Source organism: Sceloporus undulatus, chromosome 10 (assembly GCF_019175285.1).
Source record: "Sceloporus undulatus isolate JIND9_A2432 ecotype Alabama chromosome 10, SceUnd_v1.1, whole genome shotgun sequence".
Taxonomy (NCBI): domain Eukaryota; kingdom Metazoa; phylum Chordata; class Lepidosauria; order Squamata; family Phrynosomatidae; genus Sceloporus; species Sceloporus undulatus.
Window position 1 is genome coordinate 11,061,285 of NC_056531.1, and position 21,041 is coordinate 11,082,325.

Below are 21,041 nucleotides of genomic sequence, written 5' to 3' on the forward strand. Positions count from 1 at the left end.
CAGAAGACACCTGAGGAGGAACCACTGACCCATCTCAGACCCTCTCAAGCCCAGGCGGGGATGTGGTGGACCCATTCTTCAAAACACAACTGCCAAAACCTGCAACATTACCAACACTCCCATTGTTCAGAAGGGAGACTGACATCCCTTGGCTCCCTCAGTCCCAAGGGAAGGCTCCCTTCTCACAGTTCCCATCTCAGCTTCAGAGCCTCAGCCTGGCACCAGGACATGCATGGGGTGCTACCTAGCCTCACTCCATCCCCAGTTCAGATGCCGGCAACGGGCAAATTGAGGACCCCGTGGGATTGTTTTGGTGGGCCTCGGCTGCTCCGGATTCCCTCAGCCATCTTTCTGCTGGACACTAGCCAGCAGGGCCCTTGGCATTTTCAGAGAATCATAGAATCGTAGAGTTGGAAGAGACCATAAGGGCCATCCAGTCAAACCCCCTGCCATGCAGGAACTCTCAATCAAAGCATCCCTGACAGATGGCCATTTTAAACAGCTAGGGCTCCTCACCATACTATTTATTCATTTATTTTGCATAATTGTTTCCAAATCAGAAGTAGCCTTCCATGCGGCAAGTCAAACAGATCATGTGGGGAGTGAGAAAGAGGGGCTGATCTGTTATGTTGGTTATTTTTGTTGTAAATTTTTTCTTTTGCTATGTGTTTTTTTTTCCAGTTGCGCTTTTTCTCTCGTTTTTTTAAAGCAAAAATCAAACCTTAATAAAACATTTAATTTTTTAAAAGTGCATATTCTTCTAAATATTTCTGGTTCTGTTTGTTGGTGGACCTGTGCAGCTGTGAGAAGGCTCAGCGTCCCCAAACAGGCTTTCCTTGCCCAAATTTTGCCCTAAACCAGAGGTTCCCAACCCGGGGTGAATTCATCTCTGGGGGGGTGAGTTGCAATTTCAGGGGGTGCGACAAAGAGTGACACTCATTTTTATTTTGCTGAATAAATTAGAATCCAATTGCTCAATTCAGATTTGCATTTCATGCACTGAGTTAAAAGCTTATCTTTTTTGAAACTTCAGCTTGTTCACCAGCAATATTGTATTGTGATGCGGTTCAATTTGTGATTCCAAAATCAGGCTTCTTCATCTGCAAATGTGGTATTACTTTTGTGGAGGGGCATGAACATTTTTGTCAAGCACGGCATCCCTAGGGTTGGCATCACCAAGAGCGGTAACTCATAGTGTCACACACGCCCTGACCTTCTCCCACACCATACAGAATCCTTAGTCATTATTTTTTGTGCTAATGTTACTCGCAAACAATAATTCTCGTCCATCACCAAAGGTAATGGCAACAGTTGTGACACAAACCAGTCCGGCATAGTGGTTTGAGTGTTGGACTACAACTTTGGAAGCCAAGGTTTGAATCCTGCTCGATCATAAAAACCCACTGGGCAAGGGGCACATTCTCAGCCTCAGAGGATGGTCACAGCGAACCTCCTCAGCACAAATCTTCCCAAGAAAACCCTGCAATAGGGTCGCCAGAAGTCAGAAAGGACTTGAAGGCACACAACTGCCACCCGAGAAGTATTGTGTGCCTTCCAGTCCTTTCCGCCTTCTGGCGAGCCAATCTGCCAAATGGCTCTGCTGCCTTTTACCCCACGAGACTCAGAATGGGATTCAGGAGGCACCATAGGAATTGTGACCTTGGGCAAGTCACACTCTCTCAGCCTCAGACAATGGTCCCAGCAAACCTCCTTGGCCCAAATCTTCCCAAGAGAGGCCTGTGAAGGGCTCGCCGTCAGAAAGGGACATGAAGGCACACCACCACCACCACCACCAGAGAAGTGTGGAACATTTGCCCAATGGCTCTATGGCCTTTTCTCCCATGAGGCTCACAACGGGACCACAGGAATGGGGGCCTTGGGCAAGTCACACTCTCTCAGCCTAAGAGGATGGCCACGGCAAACCCCTTCTGCACAAATGTTCCCAAGAAAACCCTTTGACAGGGTCTACATAAGTTGGAAAGGGCTTAAAGGCACACATCAACCCCCAGAGAAGTCTGGAACACGGTCTGCCCAATGGCTCTATGGCCTTTTCTCCCATGAGACACATAATGGGACCACAGGCATGGGGTCCTTGGGCAAGTCACACTCTCTCAGCCTCTGAAAGGACATGAAGGCACACACCAGAGAGTGATGGAACATGGCCTGGCCAATGGTTCTGCTGCCTTTCCCCCCATGAGACTCACAATGGGGTCAGAGGAATGGGGGGGGGGGTCTTTTGGGCAAGTCACACTCTCTCAGCCTCCGAAAGGACTGGAAGGCACCCAGAGATGTCTGGAACATGTTCTGCCCAGCCTCCTTTCCTCGCAGTTTGTGGACCAAACCAAAGGAGAGGCTCTTCACCCACCCCCCCTTGGCCTCCTTGCCCATCTCCCCCAGTGCCATCCCTGGAGACCAGAGAGGCAGCCCCCTTACCTGTTTTTCTTCTGTGCCCAGGATGGGAAGAGAGGATGCCCAGAGGAGGATCGAGGGAAGGAAAAAGACAAGGAGAGAAGGCAAGGTGAGAAGCCAAGTTGGATGGTCCCCCCTCCACACTCACATACACCCAAAGGATGCTCTCTGGCCTCACCTGAGATGCTCACCTGGGTTGGCCAGCTTGCTTTTGTACCGCATCCCTGTGCTCATCTTGCTCCGAAGACTCAGGGCAGGCAGGGAAGGGCAGCCACGCTACAGATCGCCGGTGATCCCCCTGGATCCCTTACTAGATCCTGCCTGCTTTCCTCCCGATCGCCCCCCGAGCCGCGCCTGCTGCATTCAGCAGCCCAGCCAAAAGGGAGGGGGCTTTTAAAGCCAGGGGCGGGGCCAGCGGCGGACTAGCCCCGCCCACTCCCGCCCCCAGACAAACAGGGAGCCCTCTCTTGGGCCTCCCTCCCCCTCCCTTGCCAGGACAGGGAGGTTTCCCTCCAGATTGCTGCTCTCTCAGTCTTCCAGGGCACTGCACTGTAGAAGCTGTAGGATCCAGGGCTGGGCAATGTTGTTGTTATTATTACTATTATTATTTATTCCTGTTACTCTATTGTACATGCAAACACCCCAAAAGCAATTTGATTCTATTGCCCTGGGGAAGGGACAGGGAGGCAAAGAGAGACACACACAGCCAGCCTTGCACTGCAACCAGGGCTGGGGAGGAGGAGTAAGGAGTAAAGGAGGAGGAGGTTTTTACAGGATGAGTAAGGAGTAAGAGGGTTTTTTTACAGGAGTAAGGACTAAGAGGCTTGTTACAGGAGTAGGAGTAAAGAGTAAAGGTTTGAGGGTTGGACTGCGACTAGAGAGTAGGGTTTGAATCCCGACTCGGCCGAGGAAACCCACTGGGTGACCTTGGGCGAGTCACACTCTCTCAGCCTCAAAAGATGGCCATGGCAAAGCTCCTCTGAGCAACTCTTGCCAAGACAACCCCTCGACTGGGCCCACCCTGAGGGTCACCAGAAGTCAAAAGCGACTTGAACACGGGCAACAACCACGAAGTTGAAAATATAAAACCATTAAAAACCTATCCAAGCAAACGCCCCAATAAAAAGCCTCCCGGGGTGCAATTGCATATTCAATTTCGTTATTAAAGCCGCGGCGCCAATTGAACCGTCGATCATCCAGCTCTGCAGGGCGAAGGCAAGGAGCCAAGACCATCCTTTCCAATGTCTCTTTGTTGGATACATGGCCTGCCTTTAGCAGCTTGCTGGTTTTTAAGGCTGGCAGCTTTATCACTCCTTTAATAATAATAATAATAATAAAAAGGATCAGGTTTGGAAAGGAACGGACCCTGGCCTCTGCAACATGTATTTCTTGGGTGTCAGCCCTCTTAGGTGCGATACAAAAACAACAAGCCTTGCCTGGAATTTGCCCTGGAAAGGACATTAGGATTTGATTGAGTGGATGTCCTGCTCTGTATCCACACTGCTGAACTAATCCAGTTTGACACCGCTTTAACCGCCATGGCTCCATGCGTCAAATTACGTTATTTCTGCCACCTTAGCAGTAAAGGATGTCCAAAATGTTGGGGGCTTCTTGGTTTGTTTCTTTAGGGAGAGAGGGGAAACATGGAAAGAGAGGCATGAGGAAAGCTACTGGGAGACCTTGGGCGAAGTCACACTCTCTCAGCATCAGAGGGAGTCAAAGGTAAGCCTCCTCCGAACAAATGTGGCCAGAAAAACCCTGGGATAGGGTTGCCTTAAGGTCATCATAAATCAAGGCTCCATTCCCACTTACAGATAAATCGGTGTGCGATCTGAATCGATGGATCGATTTGACATCGGAGCCTGGTTCCCACTACATTTGCCCCAATCACGTTTTCAGTCATTTTCTGGCATCAAAATAACCCACTTGTGATTCGCATTCACAATGAATCAATTCAGAATGATTCTGTTCCAGCCGGCAGAAGGGCAAATCTGAATCGATTCCAAGCCCCTTGTGGTTCACATCTGCACAGAATCGATTTATCGAAAAAGATGCGGGGGAAAATCAGCGTCAAAAAGACGTGGGTTAAATGAGTTTAGCGCATGGCGATTCGGATTAAGTGGGAACCAGGGTCACTTGAACCGGTTCGAGCCAAATTGTGATCCGCTTTAAAAGGTAGTGGGAATGAGACCCAAAAATGACTTGATGACAGACGCCAACAGGGAACCTATGGCACTTCAGTGTCGGATTGCAACTCCCAGCATATGCTGGCTAGGGCTGATGGGAATTACAGACCTGGAAGGCTATAGATTGCCTAGCCTTGAGTCAGAGTAAATCTACAGTGCTATATAAATAAAGTTTAACAACAACAACAACAACAATAATAATAAACAGGCTACTGGTCGATCATGGGAAAGACCTCTGCCTGAGACCCTGGAGAGCCACTGCCGGTCAGAGTAGACAACACTGTCCTAGATGGAAAGATAATCTGAGACACTATCAGGCAATTTGATTTGCATCCATATACCTATTAACAGCATGTTCTGTAACTATTTTTTGACGTGATGATGCCTTGGAAGACTATGAAATGAAACGCGTTGAGTTGCGTAAAATAAGAGTTTGGAAAAGTCTTTCATAAATTAAGGTATACTTAAGCTAACTATGTTGGAATGAGCACTGTCTTCATCAAATATGATTTTTTGGGAGGTGCTACAGCCATTAATCTGCCCATCTCTCACTACTTTTGCGCAAAACACTTCCGCCAAAATACCACAAGAGGACAAGTCTTCTAAAGCTGGTAGCTGGCCATCACAACACAAGTACGCAACCAACATCTGACTCGAACCCATTCAAGTTCCCGATTTGTTTTGACTTGATCGATGAGGAGAGGCGGAGAAATCAGTAATGGTTTCCATATTCGTTTTGATTTTTAAAGGCTAGACAACCACAAATCATTACGGAGAGCACCACACAATAAAAAGTGCAGACAAGATCTAATAATCCAATTCCTGTATGTTTTGGTAGTCTAGCCATGGAAAATATACATCTAATAGAGACTCAGATAATGCTGAGGTTTGTTTAGAAGAAAAGACATAAAGGCAAATGACAGCATATCCAAAGGGCAATGAGGACCTGAATGTCGGGACATCTGAAAACCAAATCCTATGAGAAAGAGTTTGAAAAGTATTGTTGGAGACGATTAATGGCAGGGATGGACCACTTGTGGCCCTCTGGATGTTGTTAGACTGCAACTGCCATCAACCCAAGCCAGGATAACCAATGTTGAAGGATAATGGGAGCAGCTTTAGACCCACACATTGCCCCATCCTGGTTAAAATGAGCCATTATTGTTTTCTTCATATGCAGCCAATGAAACAAACTCGTACTCTCAGTATGTAAAGAGATCTTGTAGCACCTTTGAGACTAACAGAAAAAAAGAAGGTGGCAGCATGAGCTTTCATAGACTAAGGTCTACTTCCCAAATGCATCTGAGGAAGTAGACTAAAGTCTACGAAAGCTCATGCTGCCAACATTTTTCAGCGAGTCTCAAATGTGCTGCAAGATCCCTACGTACTGATTCTACAGACTAAGACAGCTATAGTTTTGAAAACTGGTACTCTGTTGCTCTAGGACGAAGGACTAGAACCAATGGGCGGAAACTGCTGAGAAGATTTCAAATTTAAGAGGAACTCCGTTGTAGTAAGACTATTTGACAATAGCACTTACTACCTTGGGAGGTGGTGGGCTATTCCTTAGGGGATGTTTTTAAGCAAAGCTTGGATAGCTGTAAAAAGATGCTTTGGCTATGTTCCGTATTGACCACATAATGAGATTCCAGGACTTCTGAAGTCTTTTCTTAATGTGAAGTCGAAGGCTTCATGGTCGGCATCCATAGTTTTGTGTGGATTTTTTGGGTTATGTGGCCACTCTTCTAGAACATGGCCACATGGCCCGAAAAATCCACAAAAAGCTATCCTTTCTTAATAATAATAATAATAATAATAATAATAGGAGATCCCCTGGTTTAAATCATTGGAGGGGTGTGTGTACAGCTTTGCGTGTAAAAGAAACCATGGATTGCTTTAAAAAGAATGCCACCCTCTCATGTTCCCCAACTCATATCCTATAGTAAGTCGCTCCTGTACATGCAGAGGCTGTTTGCACTGTTCACACAATAAGGACAAAAGTTACACCCTGTTTTCTCATGTCTATTCCATTTATTACAAAACTACAGGGAAGTTAGTGCCATCGTACATATAAAATGTTTGGCGTACATACCATTGTTTTCTCAATAGGGAAACAAAACAAGACCCAGCTCCAACAGAAAGTGTTCCCAATTTAACGCCTGAAAATTCAAGGCAGAACACACAGGAGGCCTCTGAGATTATTTGGCATGTAAGACCATTTTCATGATTTTAAGGCATTGTGGGTAAAAGGATGTCTGATCCTCTCCCATCACCAATCTGCTGGAGATTTAATGTTCAGTACCATTTTTCTTTTTCAAAAACGAAAAGCACCAGAGAGAAGTCTACCCCGGGGAGCTAAAGCATAGCTGAGAGACAAACTATGAGAGAGGAATGCTATAAACTAGCAACAAGCTATGCAGTATTTCTGCCATGTTTAAACAAATGGATATGGCGCAAATAATACACATTTGCGGCAAACAGGTCACCACGTCTTTTAGTAAGAAAAGATACAAAAGTATCGAGGATTATCCTAGGTGGGGACAAACATGGTTCACCAAACTACTTCCATAGCCTAGTAGTACATATCGGATGGCATATTAGCTTTGGGATTTAAAAAAGAGAAGGGAACACAGGTCCCACATTATAAACATGAGCACAACATTAGCACAAGGAAGAAGGAGGATACAAGCAACATGATTAAGGAGAGCTATACATTGAGGGGAAAGGAGGCTGTTTTCCAACATGATCTTCAAGACTTTCAGCTGCGTCTCGTAGCATCCAGCCATGCGTCAATGCACGACTCGTTCATGTTCACTAGTGTCATCGTCCCGATTCGTATAAAGCACTGATCCATTTTTAAAAGCACTGGGTAACCACTGCAAGAAAGAGGGGAGAAATGAAAGAGTTTAGAAGGCTGGCAGATGGACTTATTACTCCTCCTCTCCCCACAAAAAACAAAACAAAACAAAACAAAAAACAGTCCCAGAGCCCTCACTACCAAACACTGAAATATAATACTTTCTCACATTTTGGATTCATGGACTGGACAGATGTGCTCACATAATGAATGTGAATGGTGTATACACACCAAGGTTTGCTGGCATTGCCTGCACTCAGTGTGTCAATGGTACCACTGTTAGGGAAAGTTCCTTTTTTGGACTACAACTCCCAGAATTCCCCAATCAGCCACTAGGAAGTGCAGCCTCCCAAAAAAGAGCATTTTTCCAAGCTCTTTCTGGACTGGAAGAAACAAGAGGCTGTCTTGATCAAGTCAGCCTAAAACCTGAACCCAATTGGTTAGTTCTGGCTAGAAAAGACCGATTTAATCAGTTAATGGAAATGGAGAGTCAATACATCAATACATCCTATTAATTCAGTGGGTCTACTCTACTCGAAACTAAGTAGGGTTTAGGCATATTTGTTCCTCTAGCTTAGTAACCCTGTATGTAAGATTTTATTTATTTTTCTTACTTACTACAGCTTTGCCATATTGAAGAAGGGCAAAGTGGAGCTGAAAGCAAACCATCAGGGGAGTTCATGGCAGGGGTGAGATGCAAACTGGGAACTCTTAGGGGTTTATTTAGACAAGGAAAATGATCCAGGTAGACTCTGGGTTGAACCTTTGTTGTTCACATGCATTTCGAATGCATCTGATTAAGGTTTTTTTTGGGGGGGGGGGGCCGCCAAACCCCCCCCCCAACCCAGGATAATCTATTGTGGGTTTTTTCCCCAGGGTTTTTCTAAAAGATTCGTATTCTCCGCTGTGTGAATAACCGATGCAAATAGACCCAGGATAAAACTCTGCATGCTTTGAATGTGCTTCAAATACATTCATATCATCGACTCCATCTTTATTTGAGTGCTGACACGTGTGAACAACTGAACTCACAGAGATGTGCATAGATACAGTTCCATAATATGAATAACAAATCTGGAATGCATGAGATTATTGGCATCATTTCGCTAAAAATAAAAACAATGTGTGAATGACCCCTTAGTTAGATGAGGTACACCTGCTCTCAGCAATGCCACACATTTCTTTCCAGAGCTGAGAAAGCAATACCTAACTTACAACCCTGTAGTCAACCCTCCACCAACTCACTATCTTTGAAAAATTTAGAAGCAGACCACAGCTCCCAACTTCAGAAGATTCTCAGATCACACCATTCTTCTGCAAGATACCTGTTTGGTTTGGATGCTACCTTGCAGCTTATGTAGGATGACTGCTAATCCATCCCTCTCTACATCTGAGCATTGCAAATCCCCCAAACAAAACAGAAACAACCCGGCGTGGAAGAGCCTACTCTGCGAGTTCACAGGAAGCAAAGTAAAATTGAGAAAATGCGACTTCAATGTGCTCCAGGGCAGACTGGATTTTATTAGGCACAAACTCAGTCCAGCAACAGGCATGTTGTTCTTCCACTTTCTTTGAGAAAGTGCCAGTTCTGCTAGGCCAGGCACTCTGTCCAGATTGAAAAAACAGGGCAAAGGCGGGGTGAGAGGGAGGCAAGAGGAATCCAATTCTTGAGATATTGGCAAAGGAATCAGGCCAGGCGTCCACTGCCTGGACCAAAGAACTGAAAGAAGCGTATAATTAGGACTGTGTTTCCCCCAGAAATGTTGTCTTACTTGAAAAAGAGAGGCAGCATTACCATATACACTTACAGAGATAGCAGAGCTACAATATCACGTTTTCTCTCAGTGGCTGCCACTTTTTAAAGGGGTCTTTATTATTTGTTATATTAAACCTCTAATTTTGCCTCCAATGAGTGCCAGATGGAATACATGACTCTTATTCCCCTTTATCCTCACAGCGATCCATGCTGAGGATGGTCCAAGTTGACTTTCTGGGTAGCAAATCCTCCTTCCTTGTTCCCCATTGTCATCACACAAAACAAACTTTAAAAAATACAACCATGCCAACCATAGCACAAACGGAGAATGTTTCATTCAGCAGCCCTCCTGTGGTTCACAGATAGATATGGAAGTTGAAGAGTAGAAACTAGTTGACCAGTTGTGGGCTGACACTTCTGCTTCTCCAGTAGGATGCCTAACTGAATTCGGAGTAAGAAAAAACAAATCAGCAGTACCCTGCAGGAATGAATTCTGTGCCTTGAGTTCAACTGGATTGTGTACTTGGGCTAGGGAACAGGAGCTGGGCTTCTGCCAGCATTGGCTTGGCAATGGCAGGGACAAAACCAAAGAGGAGGTCAAACTGTAGGCAGATTGCGATGGGTAACAGTCACCTAAATTGGTCCCAAAACAGTTGAAGCTTTGGGCCAGGGTTGGGAAACTGACGGTGTTTACAGGTCCAGGCATCTGAGTATGCTGCTGTTGTCGAGCCAGAATTTTAATTATTAAATTTGTATCCCGATTTTCCATTAATAACAAACAGCACCCAAGGCAGGTAACAGACATCACTAAACACAAATTAAACATCAAAATCACCATAATAACTAGTAATCAGTAAACACATGGCTAACTAATGGCCGTCCCATCAAAGGCACCCACAGGAGTCCAAATTTCTTTCATATCTGTTTTTCTAACAAGGTAACAGATCTCCCCTTGGACCTCTTCACTAAAGCCACATCAAAATTATAGGAAGATCAAGAAAACGGACTATGTCCCTTCAAATGTGCCAAAGGGATTACAGCCGCTATGTTTTGATTCAGACCCACTGAGCCATTTTATAACTTCAAGGGTACATTGCTTCTTGCAGACTTCTAGCAATAAGCCATTTCTCATTCCCTGTCTGTTTATCCAGCTGGGTTGGAAAGACTGCTGAACGCTCCAGGTAAGAACACAGGCAAATGCCAGAATATGTGGGACGGTCACTTCCAGAGGCAATATTTGAATCTACAGTTCAAGGCGCGGCTTCATCTGTAGAACAGCAGATATGAGGGGTCATTTTAAAAACAATGGGCTGACACAGAGGGCTAAAGCAAAGTCTATATACCCTAGTGTAAAATACCCATATTTCTATGTACATTAGTGTAAAATATGCATTTCATGTGTCTCAGTGTAAAATATCTAATTGTATACATGTTTCAGTGTCTTTCAAAGACACTGCAAGACGTTGCAAAACTCAGAGAAATGTGAAATCTGAAAAATAAATGTGCTTTGACATGCATATTCGATCAGGAGGCATGGATCAGGTTAGTTTTCTTCAAAATGTACCCAAATAAGATCCGTACACATCTTTTCCTTGGGCCAGTATGAAAAGGGTTGCCGGCGACAGCAAACCACCACATGCCCCATGTTTACATGCATCTAAAATATCAGCTAAATGAGGACAAATCAAAAATGGATCACAAGTCATGAGACAATGCCTAGTTTTGCTCTGCTCAGAATGAGAGCTTTGTGTTGGTTTCTACCTCAGGGATTAAAAGCTTAATACAAAAGTAAACCCTAAATCCTCTTTCAAGCACAATATTAAATAGTTAATGTATTTTTAAAATTACACAGCACCTTTTCTCACCCGCAATGGAAGGCTTTTAAGAACATAACTGCTTGGGCTGCTGATATACCACGTGCACATACCACAAGTCTAGAGCACAGCACCAGCCACACATCTTACCTCAGAAGATGGGAGCAAATCCCCAAAAAACCCTGATGGACAAATCAGGGTTTTGGGGGGATTTGCCCCCACTTGGCTCTCCGAAAAGGGCATGGGGAGGCAGTCATAGGGGGAGATGGATCCAAAATCTGTCCTTGAGCGTCCGGGATTATTGGGATTGCAATCCAACAACTTCCAACAACCTCCCACGCAGCAGCATCCATTAAAGACATGTTCAAGCGCACATGGCTTACGGGTACCCTGATACAATCCCCAGGCCTCTGTTTGCCCACCAAAATTTGCACACACTAATTAACCTATATGCGATTGTAGAGAGCTCACAAATGTTCTTGAAGAGCATGCTGAAGAGTACAGATGCCGGCGGGTTTGCTTAGCTACCAAGATGGGATACAGCATGCAGGACAAAGAACGCCCTTCCAATCCCCGGAGATGCTGGTTTTCAGGCCATTCTTAGACAGTGGCTTCAGGCTTCTTTGTCAAGGTGCAAGGGAGCCCAGTGTGTGTGTTGTGAAGTGAGCTACTGCAGCCAGTTCTCATGTTTACCTCTTTGTAAGCAAATGGGACATTGCCCCTTTTCCCCAAAACGCCACAGAGGACAACAGTCCTCCATTTTGAGCAGTGAGGATCAAATTGCCGGAACGTAGAGCCACACCTCCGCCCATTCTACAAGAATATATTCTGCGGGCAATACTGGCAATTTGCCTAAGCCAGGACAGATCTGCTGTTAGGCAGGGCGAGGTGGGCAATCGCAGGGGAGTCAGATTTTTGAATATCAACAATGGGCATCAAATGATAACCCTGTTTACGTATTTGAGGGGTGTCATGTTGAGGATGGGGCAAGCTTTTTTCTGTGCTCCTGAGACTAAAAACAAGAGCCATGAAATGCAAGCAACAAGCAAAAGATTCCACCTCAACATTAGAAAGAACTTCCTGACCCGTAATTAAGAGCTGTTTGACAGTGGAAACACGCTTTGGCAGTGCTGGAGTCTTCCTCTTTGGAAGTCTTTAAGCAGAGGCTGGCTGGCCATCTGTCAGGGTTCTTTGATGAGAGTCCTGCATGGCAGCAGGGAGGTTGGACTGGATTTCCCTGCGGTCTCTTTCAATTCTATGCTCCTATGGTTCGTTGTTCTGTTTGTGCTTCAAGTCACCTCTGCCATATGTCAACCCTAATCTAGGGTTTTCTGGGCAGATTTATTAGCGAGTTGCCATGGCCTTCCCCAAGGTGACTTGTCAGTCCCTTTCCACCAGTCACTTTCTCTAGACTGAGTGGGCATTCAAAACCCTCGTCCCCCCCAGACTTCGGGCCCCAAACATTCAAACAATTCCTCTCTTGCGTTTTCTCTGCAAGTTTTCTTCTAGGCGGTTCTGCCTTGGCCTTCATTAGGCCTGAGACGTTGGGACTTGTCCAAGGGACACCCAGTGGGTTTCCATGGCCTGAGGCAGGGATTCAAAGCCTGGTCTCTCATAGTCTTAGCCAACATTCAAACCATTACAGCTCACCGGCTCTTGTTTTGTTGCTTCATTTGCTCGTTCACATGTTATACTGTAACTTTACTTTCACGAGGAACGGAAGAGGCACTTGCTGGCTTTCTGTTTTATGTATGGTTATCATCCTTCATCTCCATTATGCCTCACCCTTTTTCCTCAAGGCTCAGGACAGCTAGCAGCCTATGTAATAACACAGGCAAAATCACAACGTGCAAATATCTTAAAGGCAAAAATTCCAAAATTACACACGTGATGAAGAACCTCACATTAAAATACTTCCTAACGCACGTGCGCTTACACGCCAAACCAGCCTCCAAAGATATAGAATCGTAGAGTTGGGAAAAGATGACCCAAGGGCCCCCAGTCCAACCCCATTCTGCCATGGAGGAACTCTCCATCAAGGATCAGACCAATGGCCATCCAGACTTGTTTAAAGACATGTTTCAGCACAAGGCACAAGTGAGGAGGCAAGGGAAAACTTTCTACAACAAGGGGAATTTGAGATCAGGAGGCCACACCAAAAAAGCTCTGCCAGGTATTTATAGGCGTGATGGAACCACACCACTTTCAGGTATTTCAAGCAGAACCTTTCCTAGTGACTTTACATCTTCTATGGTTCAACCTGGCTGTTGATTCAAGTAGAATACGCAACTTGACTGTCTTGCGTAGTATACAGCCCAAACTTGGGGATGAGGGCAAATTGCCATTCTGCCTAGACAGCACAATTCTTAGTCTGCCTTCTGCAAACTAAAAAAAAACTTACACCAGGTCACAATTTGCCCTTTTTAAAAAATAAAAAAGCCTTTTGGTTGGATTCAGGCCGTAGAGGGGGACATGGAAGGATGCACAGAGCTCTTCCCTGCCAAATTCTTTCCTTCTGCTCTAAACCACCTGTGCCCAAAAAGAGGCTTTCTTTTGGTCTTGAAGGCCAAAGTGATTATTTAATATGTTACGTATGCTTTAAGAGAAATCTATAAGAAAAGGGAAAGATGAGAGCAAAAAGACAATGAAAGGAGATGGTGTCTATCACCCACCATCCGCCTCCAAAAAAGCTATCAACCACCATCCGCATACAACTGGAAATTGTTAAATCTCTTGTACATGGGCTCCAGCGTCTCTGATCCATTCAGCGGTGATAAAGGAAAAATCCTTTTATTATAACTTGTACTGTGTACTAACCTTTTATTTTCTTTTTTCAAAAAATAGTCGATATATAAAAAACCAACGCCTTAAACCACTGGTGAGAAATTCCCACCAATTTACCTTGTTCTGGCCCCCAAAAGACATGAACTGAATGATGCTACTGAAGTCTTCTGGGTTGCAACGGTTTTACTTTTTGACAAACTGGTTTCCAACGCCTCCCTGTATGTACTGTTTAGCACTACAAAAATACTCAGTTTTTGAGAACCACAAATGGCTTTCCAGCCACTTGGTGGGACTTTGTTCGTTTTTGGTTTAGATTTTTTTTGGTAGTCCTTGCAAACTCCAAGCCATAAAAAGTCCCCAAGACCTAAAGGGCTGTACCCCGTGGCCCCACTCCTACCTAAATAACATCACGACTACAAGAAGGAATCTAGAGATCACTCCTCTGCAGGAGTGAGCAAACGTAGATCAGCGACTTACCTGATCTCTAGATTCCTCTTGGAGACTTCACTAACTGACACATTAATGGGAGGAACAAACCAAATGATACTGCTGAAAAGAAGAAGCCTAGTACCTCTGGAGAGAGGATTATTGTTGCAGAAGAAACTGAAAGATCGTTCTTTCTGGCCTTCAAACGGACAGTTATGTTAACTCGCATTATAAATTCTAATTAAATTCATCCTCTTTGAACAGGGGCCTGACTAGTAGTAGTTCTCTGGTTTTAAGGGGGATGAACACAGAGTAGCTCCCGTATGTTTGAAGTCTACCCACTGCCAACAGGAGGCTACGATACGGAATGGAGAGTGGTCTGTTATGGCACATGTGGGGAAGTCTACAGCCTCTCTGGTTGTCATTGGACTCCATTTCCATCAGCCCAAATTGGCCCAAAATAATGTGAGATAGATGCGGAGCATTAGTTCACTACACTGGGAAGATCGACATTTTCAGCCCTTGCTGTACAAGCTGTCTCCCCCAACCTTTTTGCCACCTCCCAACATCAGCCACCTGAAAAAACTATTGCCCATTTCTGCCACCCTTCTCCACCGCTTAGGAATCAAAAGAAAATATCCTTGTTAGTCTGTAGAATCGGTCTGTGCGAGAGATTTTTGTCGAACCTTTGAGACTAACTGACAAAGAAATTGGCGCATTTGCAGCGAGAAGTAGTAGACTGAATTCTACGAGAAGCTCATTCTTGCCCCGTTTCTTTCTTTCACTTAGCTCAAAAGGTGCTACAAGATCTCTCCTTTCTTCAACTGTTACTTCCAAGCATTTGCGGAGCTTGTGCATTTTTCCCCAAAGACGCAACCATGTTTGTTCCAGCAAAAATCCAACCAAGAGCCCTACACAAAACGCATCCGCGAATTAGATGAAGCCTAGAAGCTCACGCCGTCAACTTCTTTCTTTCATTTGGTCTCAAGGTTTGCACAAGTTCGCTACCTAAAGAGCCCTCCAGTTCCTTAAAACTGACTAATTCAGTACCAGTTTAGCTTGGACTTGGTTGATGATGGAAGCGCAGTCCAAGACATCTTGGGCCACCGGGGGTGGAGAGACTGAACACTGCTTGCTGACAAACGGTGAGGGCCTCTTATCTCATTTACTCATACACATGCTCACCCATCCTACCATACCAGCTAACAAAAACAAGTTTCTTTATTTAATATTTTAAGACCAGTGGCTGCACCATTCTTGTAGGACACCCAGAGTTCAAGAAGCACGAACCGTGGTTTGCTCTCCTGTATTCTCCCGAAGGAATGATTTATATTCAGCCGGGCCCCAAAGAGTGCCAGTTTGCTAACCACTGAGGATTATGGCCACAGAAACTCAGCTTGCTCATAAGATTAAGCCATTCCAACATGCCCTGAACATGAATAAACCAAACACGCCATATTTAGAGCTACTCTCAATTCGCAGAACATTGTGCCCCCACACACCTGAACTCATGGCCAGACAACTTGTCTACATGTCCCTTACAAACGTACGAGGAGGCTTTCAGCTTCTACCCGTGGCCTGATAAGTACCCTTGCCAAATGTCCCGTGGGGGAAGGAACATCTTCTGCAAATGGCTAGTCACGCGTACAGAATCTGTTTGTAAACAGACAAAACCTGCGTTGGGCTTTTGTCTGTAAACATATACGCAACCATGTTAGAGACAGACAGAAGCGAGATGGTTTTTTCTTCTTCTTTGGACTGGAAGCACATAAAGATTTCAAAAAAAATCCCCTTTCACTTGCTCCTCCTTACACCCCCCGAACCGGATGGCTCTCCAGCGACGGATGCATCTCCAGGCATTGAAGAAGCGATGTGAAACCGCAATGGACCAGATTAAGAGGGAGGAGAAACGGGCGGAGAACAAAGCCGGTCGCCCAGGATTGCTTTTCTGGGCAAAACGGCTGGTCCCACTGAAGAAATGAACCCTAGGTCTGAGATGATCAGTGGTTCCTCCCATGTTCCTCCTGAAACTGGGGCTGAGAACGGGTCTAAGCGGGTCGTAGTTCTCCTCATGTGCCTCTTTTATGTTGCCTCCTGAAGCCTGGGCTGAGAGAGTTCTGAGATGGTCAGTGGTCCCTCCTCCTGTACCTCCCTGATTGATGTAGGCCAGGCTTTGCTGACCCATCTCAGACCCTTGTCAAGCCCAGCTTCAGGAGGCAACATCAGACGACACCTGAGGAGTAACCACTGACCCATATCAGACCCCTCAAGCCCAGGCGGGGATGTGGTGGACCCATTCTCAAAAACACAACTGCCAAAAACCTGCAACATTACCAACACTCATTGTTCAGAGGAGACTGACATCCCTTGGCTCCCTCATTCCTCAAGGGAAGGCTCCCTCTCAGGTTCAATCTCAGCTTCAGAGGCCTCCTCAGCCTTGGCACCAGGACATGCATGGGGTGCTACCTAGCCTTAAATCCATCCCAGTTCAGATGCCGGCAACGGGCAAATTGAAGGACCCCGGTGGGATTGTTTTGGTGGGCCTCGGCTGCTCCGGATTCCTCAAGCCATCTTTTGCTGGACATAGCCCGAGGGCCCTTGGCACTTTTCAGAGAATCCTAGACTCGTAGAGTTGCGAAGAGACCCTAAGGGCCATCCAGTCAAACCCCCTGCCATGCAGGAACTCATAATCAACGCATCCCTGACAGATGGCCATTTTAAACAGGCTAGGGCTCCTCACCATACTATTTATTAAGTTCTTTTGCATAAATTGTTTCCAAATCAGAAGTAGCCTTCCATGGGCAGTCAAAACAGATCATGTGGGGAGTGAGAAAGAGGGGGTGATGATCTGTTTGTTGGTTTATTTTGTTGTAAATTTTTCTTTTTCTATGTGTTTTTTTTTCCAGTTGCGGCTTTTTCTCTCGTTTTTTTAAAGCCAAAAATCAAACCTCAATAAATACATTTCATTTTTTAAAAGGCCTATTCTTCTAGATATTTCTGTTTCCTGTTTGTTGGTGGACCTGTGCAGCTGTGAGAAGGCTCAGCGTCCCCAACACAGGCTTTCCTTGGCCCAAATTTTGCCCTAAACCAGAGGTTCCCAACCCGGGGTGTAATTCATCTCTGGGGGGTGAGTTGCATTTCAGGGGGTTGCGACAAAGAGTGGGGACACTCATTTTTATTTTGCTGAATTAACTAGAATCCAATTTGCTCAATTCAGATTTGCATTTCATGCACGCAGTTAACAACAGTTATCTTTTTTGAAACTTCAGCTTGTTCACCAGCAATTATTGTATTGTGATGCGGGGTTCAAATTTGTGATTCCAAAATCAGGGCTTCCTTCATCTTCAAATGTGTATTCCTTTTGTGGAGGGGCATGCAACATTTTTGTCAAGCACGGCATCCCTAGGGTTTGGGGCATCACCAAGAGCGGTAACTCCATAGTGTCACAACACGCCCTGACCTTCTCCCACACCATACAGAATCCTAGTCATTATTTTTTTTGTGTAATGTACTCGCAAACAATAATTCTGTCCCTCACAAAGGGTAATGGCAACAGTTGTGACACCAACCAGTCCGGCATAGTGGTTTGAGTGTTGCGACTAAACTTTCTGGAAAAGCCAATGTTTGAATCCTGCTCGATCATAAAAGCACCACTGGCAAGGGGCACATTCTCAGCCTCAGAGGATGGTCACAGCGACCTCCTCAGCACAAAATCTTCCCAAGAAAACCCTGTGCAATAGGGTCGCCAGAGTCAGAAAGGACTTGAAGGCACACAACTGCCCACCCGAGAACGTTTATTGGTGCCTTCCGTCCTTTCCGACTTCGGGCGAGCCCAATCTGCCCAAATGGCTCTGCTGCCTGTAACCCACGAGGGACTCAGAATGGATTCAGGAGGCACCATAGGAATTGTGACCTTGGGCAAAGTCACACTCTCTCAGCCTCAGACAATGGTCTCCAGCACACCTCCTTGGCCCCAATTCTTCCCAAGAGAGGCCTGTTGCACGGCTCGCCGTTCAGAAAGGGACATGAAGGCACACCACCACCACCCCCACCAGAGAATTTTGAACATTTGCACAATTGGCTCTATGGCCTTTTCTCCCATTGCGGGCTCACAAACGGACCACATGAATGGGTGCCTTGGCAAGAAGTCACACTATCTCAGCCTAATAGTATGGCCACGGGCAAAACCCCTTCTGCACAATGTTCCCAAGAAAACCTTTGTCAGGGTCTAATTACAGTGGAAAGGGCTTAACAGGCACACCTCCAAAACCCCCGAGACGTCTGGAAACACGGTCTGCCCAATGGCTCTATGGCCTTTTCTCCCAGAGACACCTAATGGGGACCACCGCATGGGGTCCTTGGCAAGTCACCCTCTCTCAGCCTCTGAACGGACATGAGGCACACACCAGAGAGTGAGGAACATGGTCGGCCAATGGTTCTGCTGCTTTCCCCCCATGAGACTCACAATGGGGTCAGGGGATGGGTTTTTTAGGGGGGGGTCTTTGGGCAAGTCACACTCTCTCGGCCTCGAAAGGAACGGGAATGCACCCAGAGATGTCTGGAACATGTTCTCTGCCCACGCCTCCTTTCCTCGCAGTGGGACCAACCAAAGGAGGAGGCTCCTCACCCCACACCCCCCTTGGCCTCCTTGCCCATCTCCCCCAGTGCCATCCCTGGAGACCAGAGAGGGGGCCAGCCCCTACCTGTTTCTCTTCTGTGCCCAGGATAGGGACGAGAGATGCCCAGAGGAGGATCGAGGGAAGGAAAAAGACCACGGAGCGGGACGGCACGGTGAGAGCCAAGTTGGATGGTCCCCCTCCACACTCCACATTTCCACCCAAAGGATGCTCTTCTTTGGCCTCACCTGCGATGCTCACCTGGGTTGGCCCGCTTCAGTTGCTTTGTACCGCATCCCTGTGCTCATCTTGCTCCGAACGCTTCAGGGCAGGCAGGGAAGGGGCAGCAAAGCTACAGAATCGCCGGTGATCCCCTGGATCCCTACTAGATCCTGCCTGCTTTTCCTCCCGATCGCCCCCCCCGAGCCGCGCTGCTGCATTCATGCAGCCCGCAAAAGGGAGGGGGCTTTTAACGCCAGGGGCGGGGCAGCGGCGGATAGCCCCGCCCACTCCGCCCCCAGACAAACAGGGAGCCCTCTCTTGGGCCTCCCTCCCCCTCCCTTGCCGGACCAGGGAGGTTCCTCCAGATTGCTGCTCTCTCCGTCTTCCAGGGCACTGCATGTAAGACGCTGTAGGATCCAGGGCTGGGCACTGGTTGTTATTATTTACTATTATTATTTATTCCTGTTACTCTCTTTTACATGCAAAAAACACCCCAAAAAGCACTTTGATTCTCTTGCCTGGGGGAAGGGGACAGGGGACGGGCAAAGAGAGACACACACACAGCCAGCCTTGCACTGCAACCAGGGCTGGGGAGGAGGAGTAAGGAGTTAAAGGAGGAGGAGGTTTTTACAGGCTGAGTAAGGAGACGAGGGTTTTTTTTACAGGAGTAAGGACTTAAGCTGCTTGTTACAGGAGTAGAGTTAAAGAGTGTAAAGGTTTGTTTTTTGAGGGTTGGGACTGCGGACTAGTAGAGTAGGGTTTGAATCCCTGACTCTGCCCGAGGAAACTCACTGGGTGACCTGGGCGAGTCACACTCTCTCAGCCTCAAAAGATGGCCATGGCAAAGCTCCTCTGAGCAACTCTGCCAAGGGACAAACCCCTCGACTGGGCCCACCTGCGGGGTCACCAGAAGTCACAAGCGGACTTGAAACACGGGCACACACCAACCACGAAGTTTGTTGAAAATATAAAAACCTTAAAAAACCTTCAAGCAAATGCCCCAATAAAAAGCCTCCTGGGGTTGCAATTGCATATTCCATTCGTTTATTAAAGCGCGGCGCCAATTGAACGTCGATCATCCAGCTCTGACCGGGCGAAGGCAGGAGCCAAGCCCATCTTTTCAATGTCTCGTTGTTGGATACAGTGGCCTGCCTTTAGCAGCTTGCTGGTTTTTAAGGCTGGCAGCTTTATCATCCTTAATAATAATAATCATCATAAAAAAGGATTCAGGTTTGGAAAGGACGGACCCTGGGCCTCTGAACATGTATTTCTTGGGTGTCAGCCCTCTTAGGTGCTATACAAAAACAAGCCTTGCCTGGAATTTGCCCTGGAAAGGACATAGGATTGATTGAGTGGATGTCCTGCTCTGGTATCAACCTGCTGAACTATCCAGTTTGACACCGCTTTAACCGCCATGGCTCCATGCGTCAAAATTACGTTATTCTGCACCTTAGCAGTAAAGGAGTCAAAATGTTGGGCGGGCTTCTGGTTTGTTTCTTTAGAGAGAGAGGGGACACATGGAAAAGAGAGGAATGAGGCAAGCTACGGGAGGACCTTGGGCGAAAGTCACACTCTCTCCGCATTCAGCGGGAGTCAAAGGCAAGCCTCATCGAACAAATGGGCAAGAAAAAACCCCTGGGATAGGGGTTGCCTTAAGGTCATCATAAATCAAGGCTCCATTCCCACTTACCAGATAAATCGGATGTGTGCGGATCTGAATCGATGATCGATTTTGACAGCGGGCCTGGTTCCCACTAACATTTGCCCAAATCACGTTTTTCAGTCAATTTTCTGGCATCAAAATAACCCACTTGTGATCGCATTTCACAAGAAATCTTTTCAGAACTCTTCTGTTTCCAGCCGGCCAGAAGGGCCAAAATCTGAATCGATTCCATAGCCCCTGTGGTTCACATCTGCACAGAATCGATTTATCGAAAAAAGCTGCGGGGGGGAAAATCAGCGTCAAAAAGG

At 46.4% G+C, this 21,041-nt stretch overlaps 2 protein-coding genes across 6 annotated transcripts in view; both read right to left on the bottom strand.

The window, feature by feature from the left end:
* Positions 1–2,760, bottom strand: part of SEPTIN5 (septin 5) — a 59,558-nt gene extending 56,798 nt beyond the window's left edge. The window contains exons 1-2 of one of the 2 annotated variants that reach the window (XM_042441439.1): positions 2,601–2,760; positions 2,434–2,444 (exon numbers count right to left, since the gene is read on the bottom strand). In XM_042441439.1, the coding sequence (XP_042297373.1) occupies positions 2,434–2,444; positions 2,601–2,643 (54 nt within the window). In that variant the 5' untranslated portion in view covers positions 2,644–2,760. Of the gene's footprint in view, positions 1–2,433; positions 2,445–2,587 lie in introns of both variants that reach the window. The other variant, XM_042441441.1, reaches the window with a different exon arrangement.
* A 3,848-nt stretch (positions 2,761–6,608) lies between these two features.
* The window catches only part of LOC121916417 (septin-2), an 88,408-nt gene continuing 73,975 nt past the window's right edge, over positions 6,609–21,041 (bottom strand). For 3 of the 4 annotated variants that reach the window (XM_042441443.1, XM_042441442.1, XM_042441444.1), the window contains exon 13: positions 6,609–7,471. The gene's annotated coding sequence lies outside the window, so the exon portion shown is untranslated. Of the gene's footprint in view, positions 7,472–9,519; positions 9,650–21,041 lie in introns of all 4 variants that reach the window. The other variant, XR_006100872.1, reaches the window with a different exon arrangement.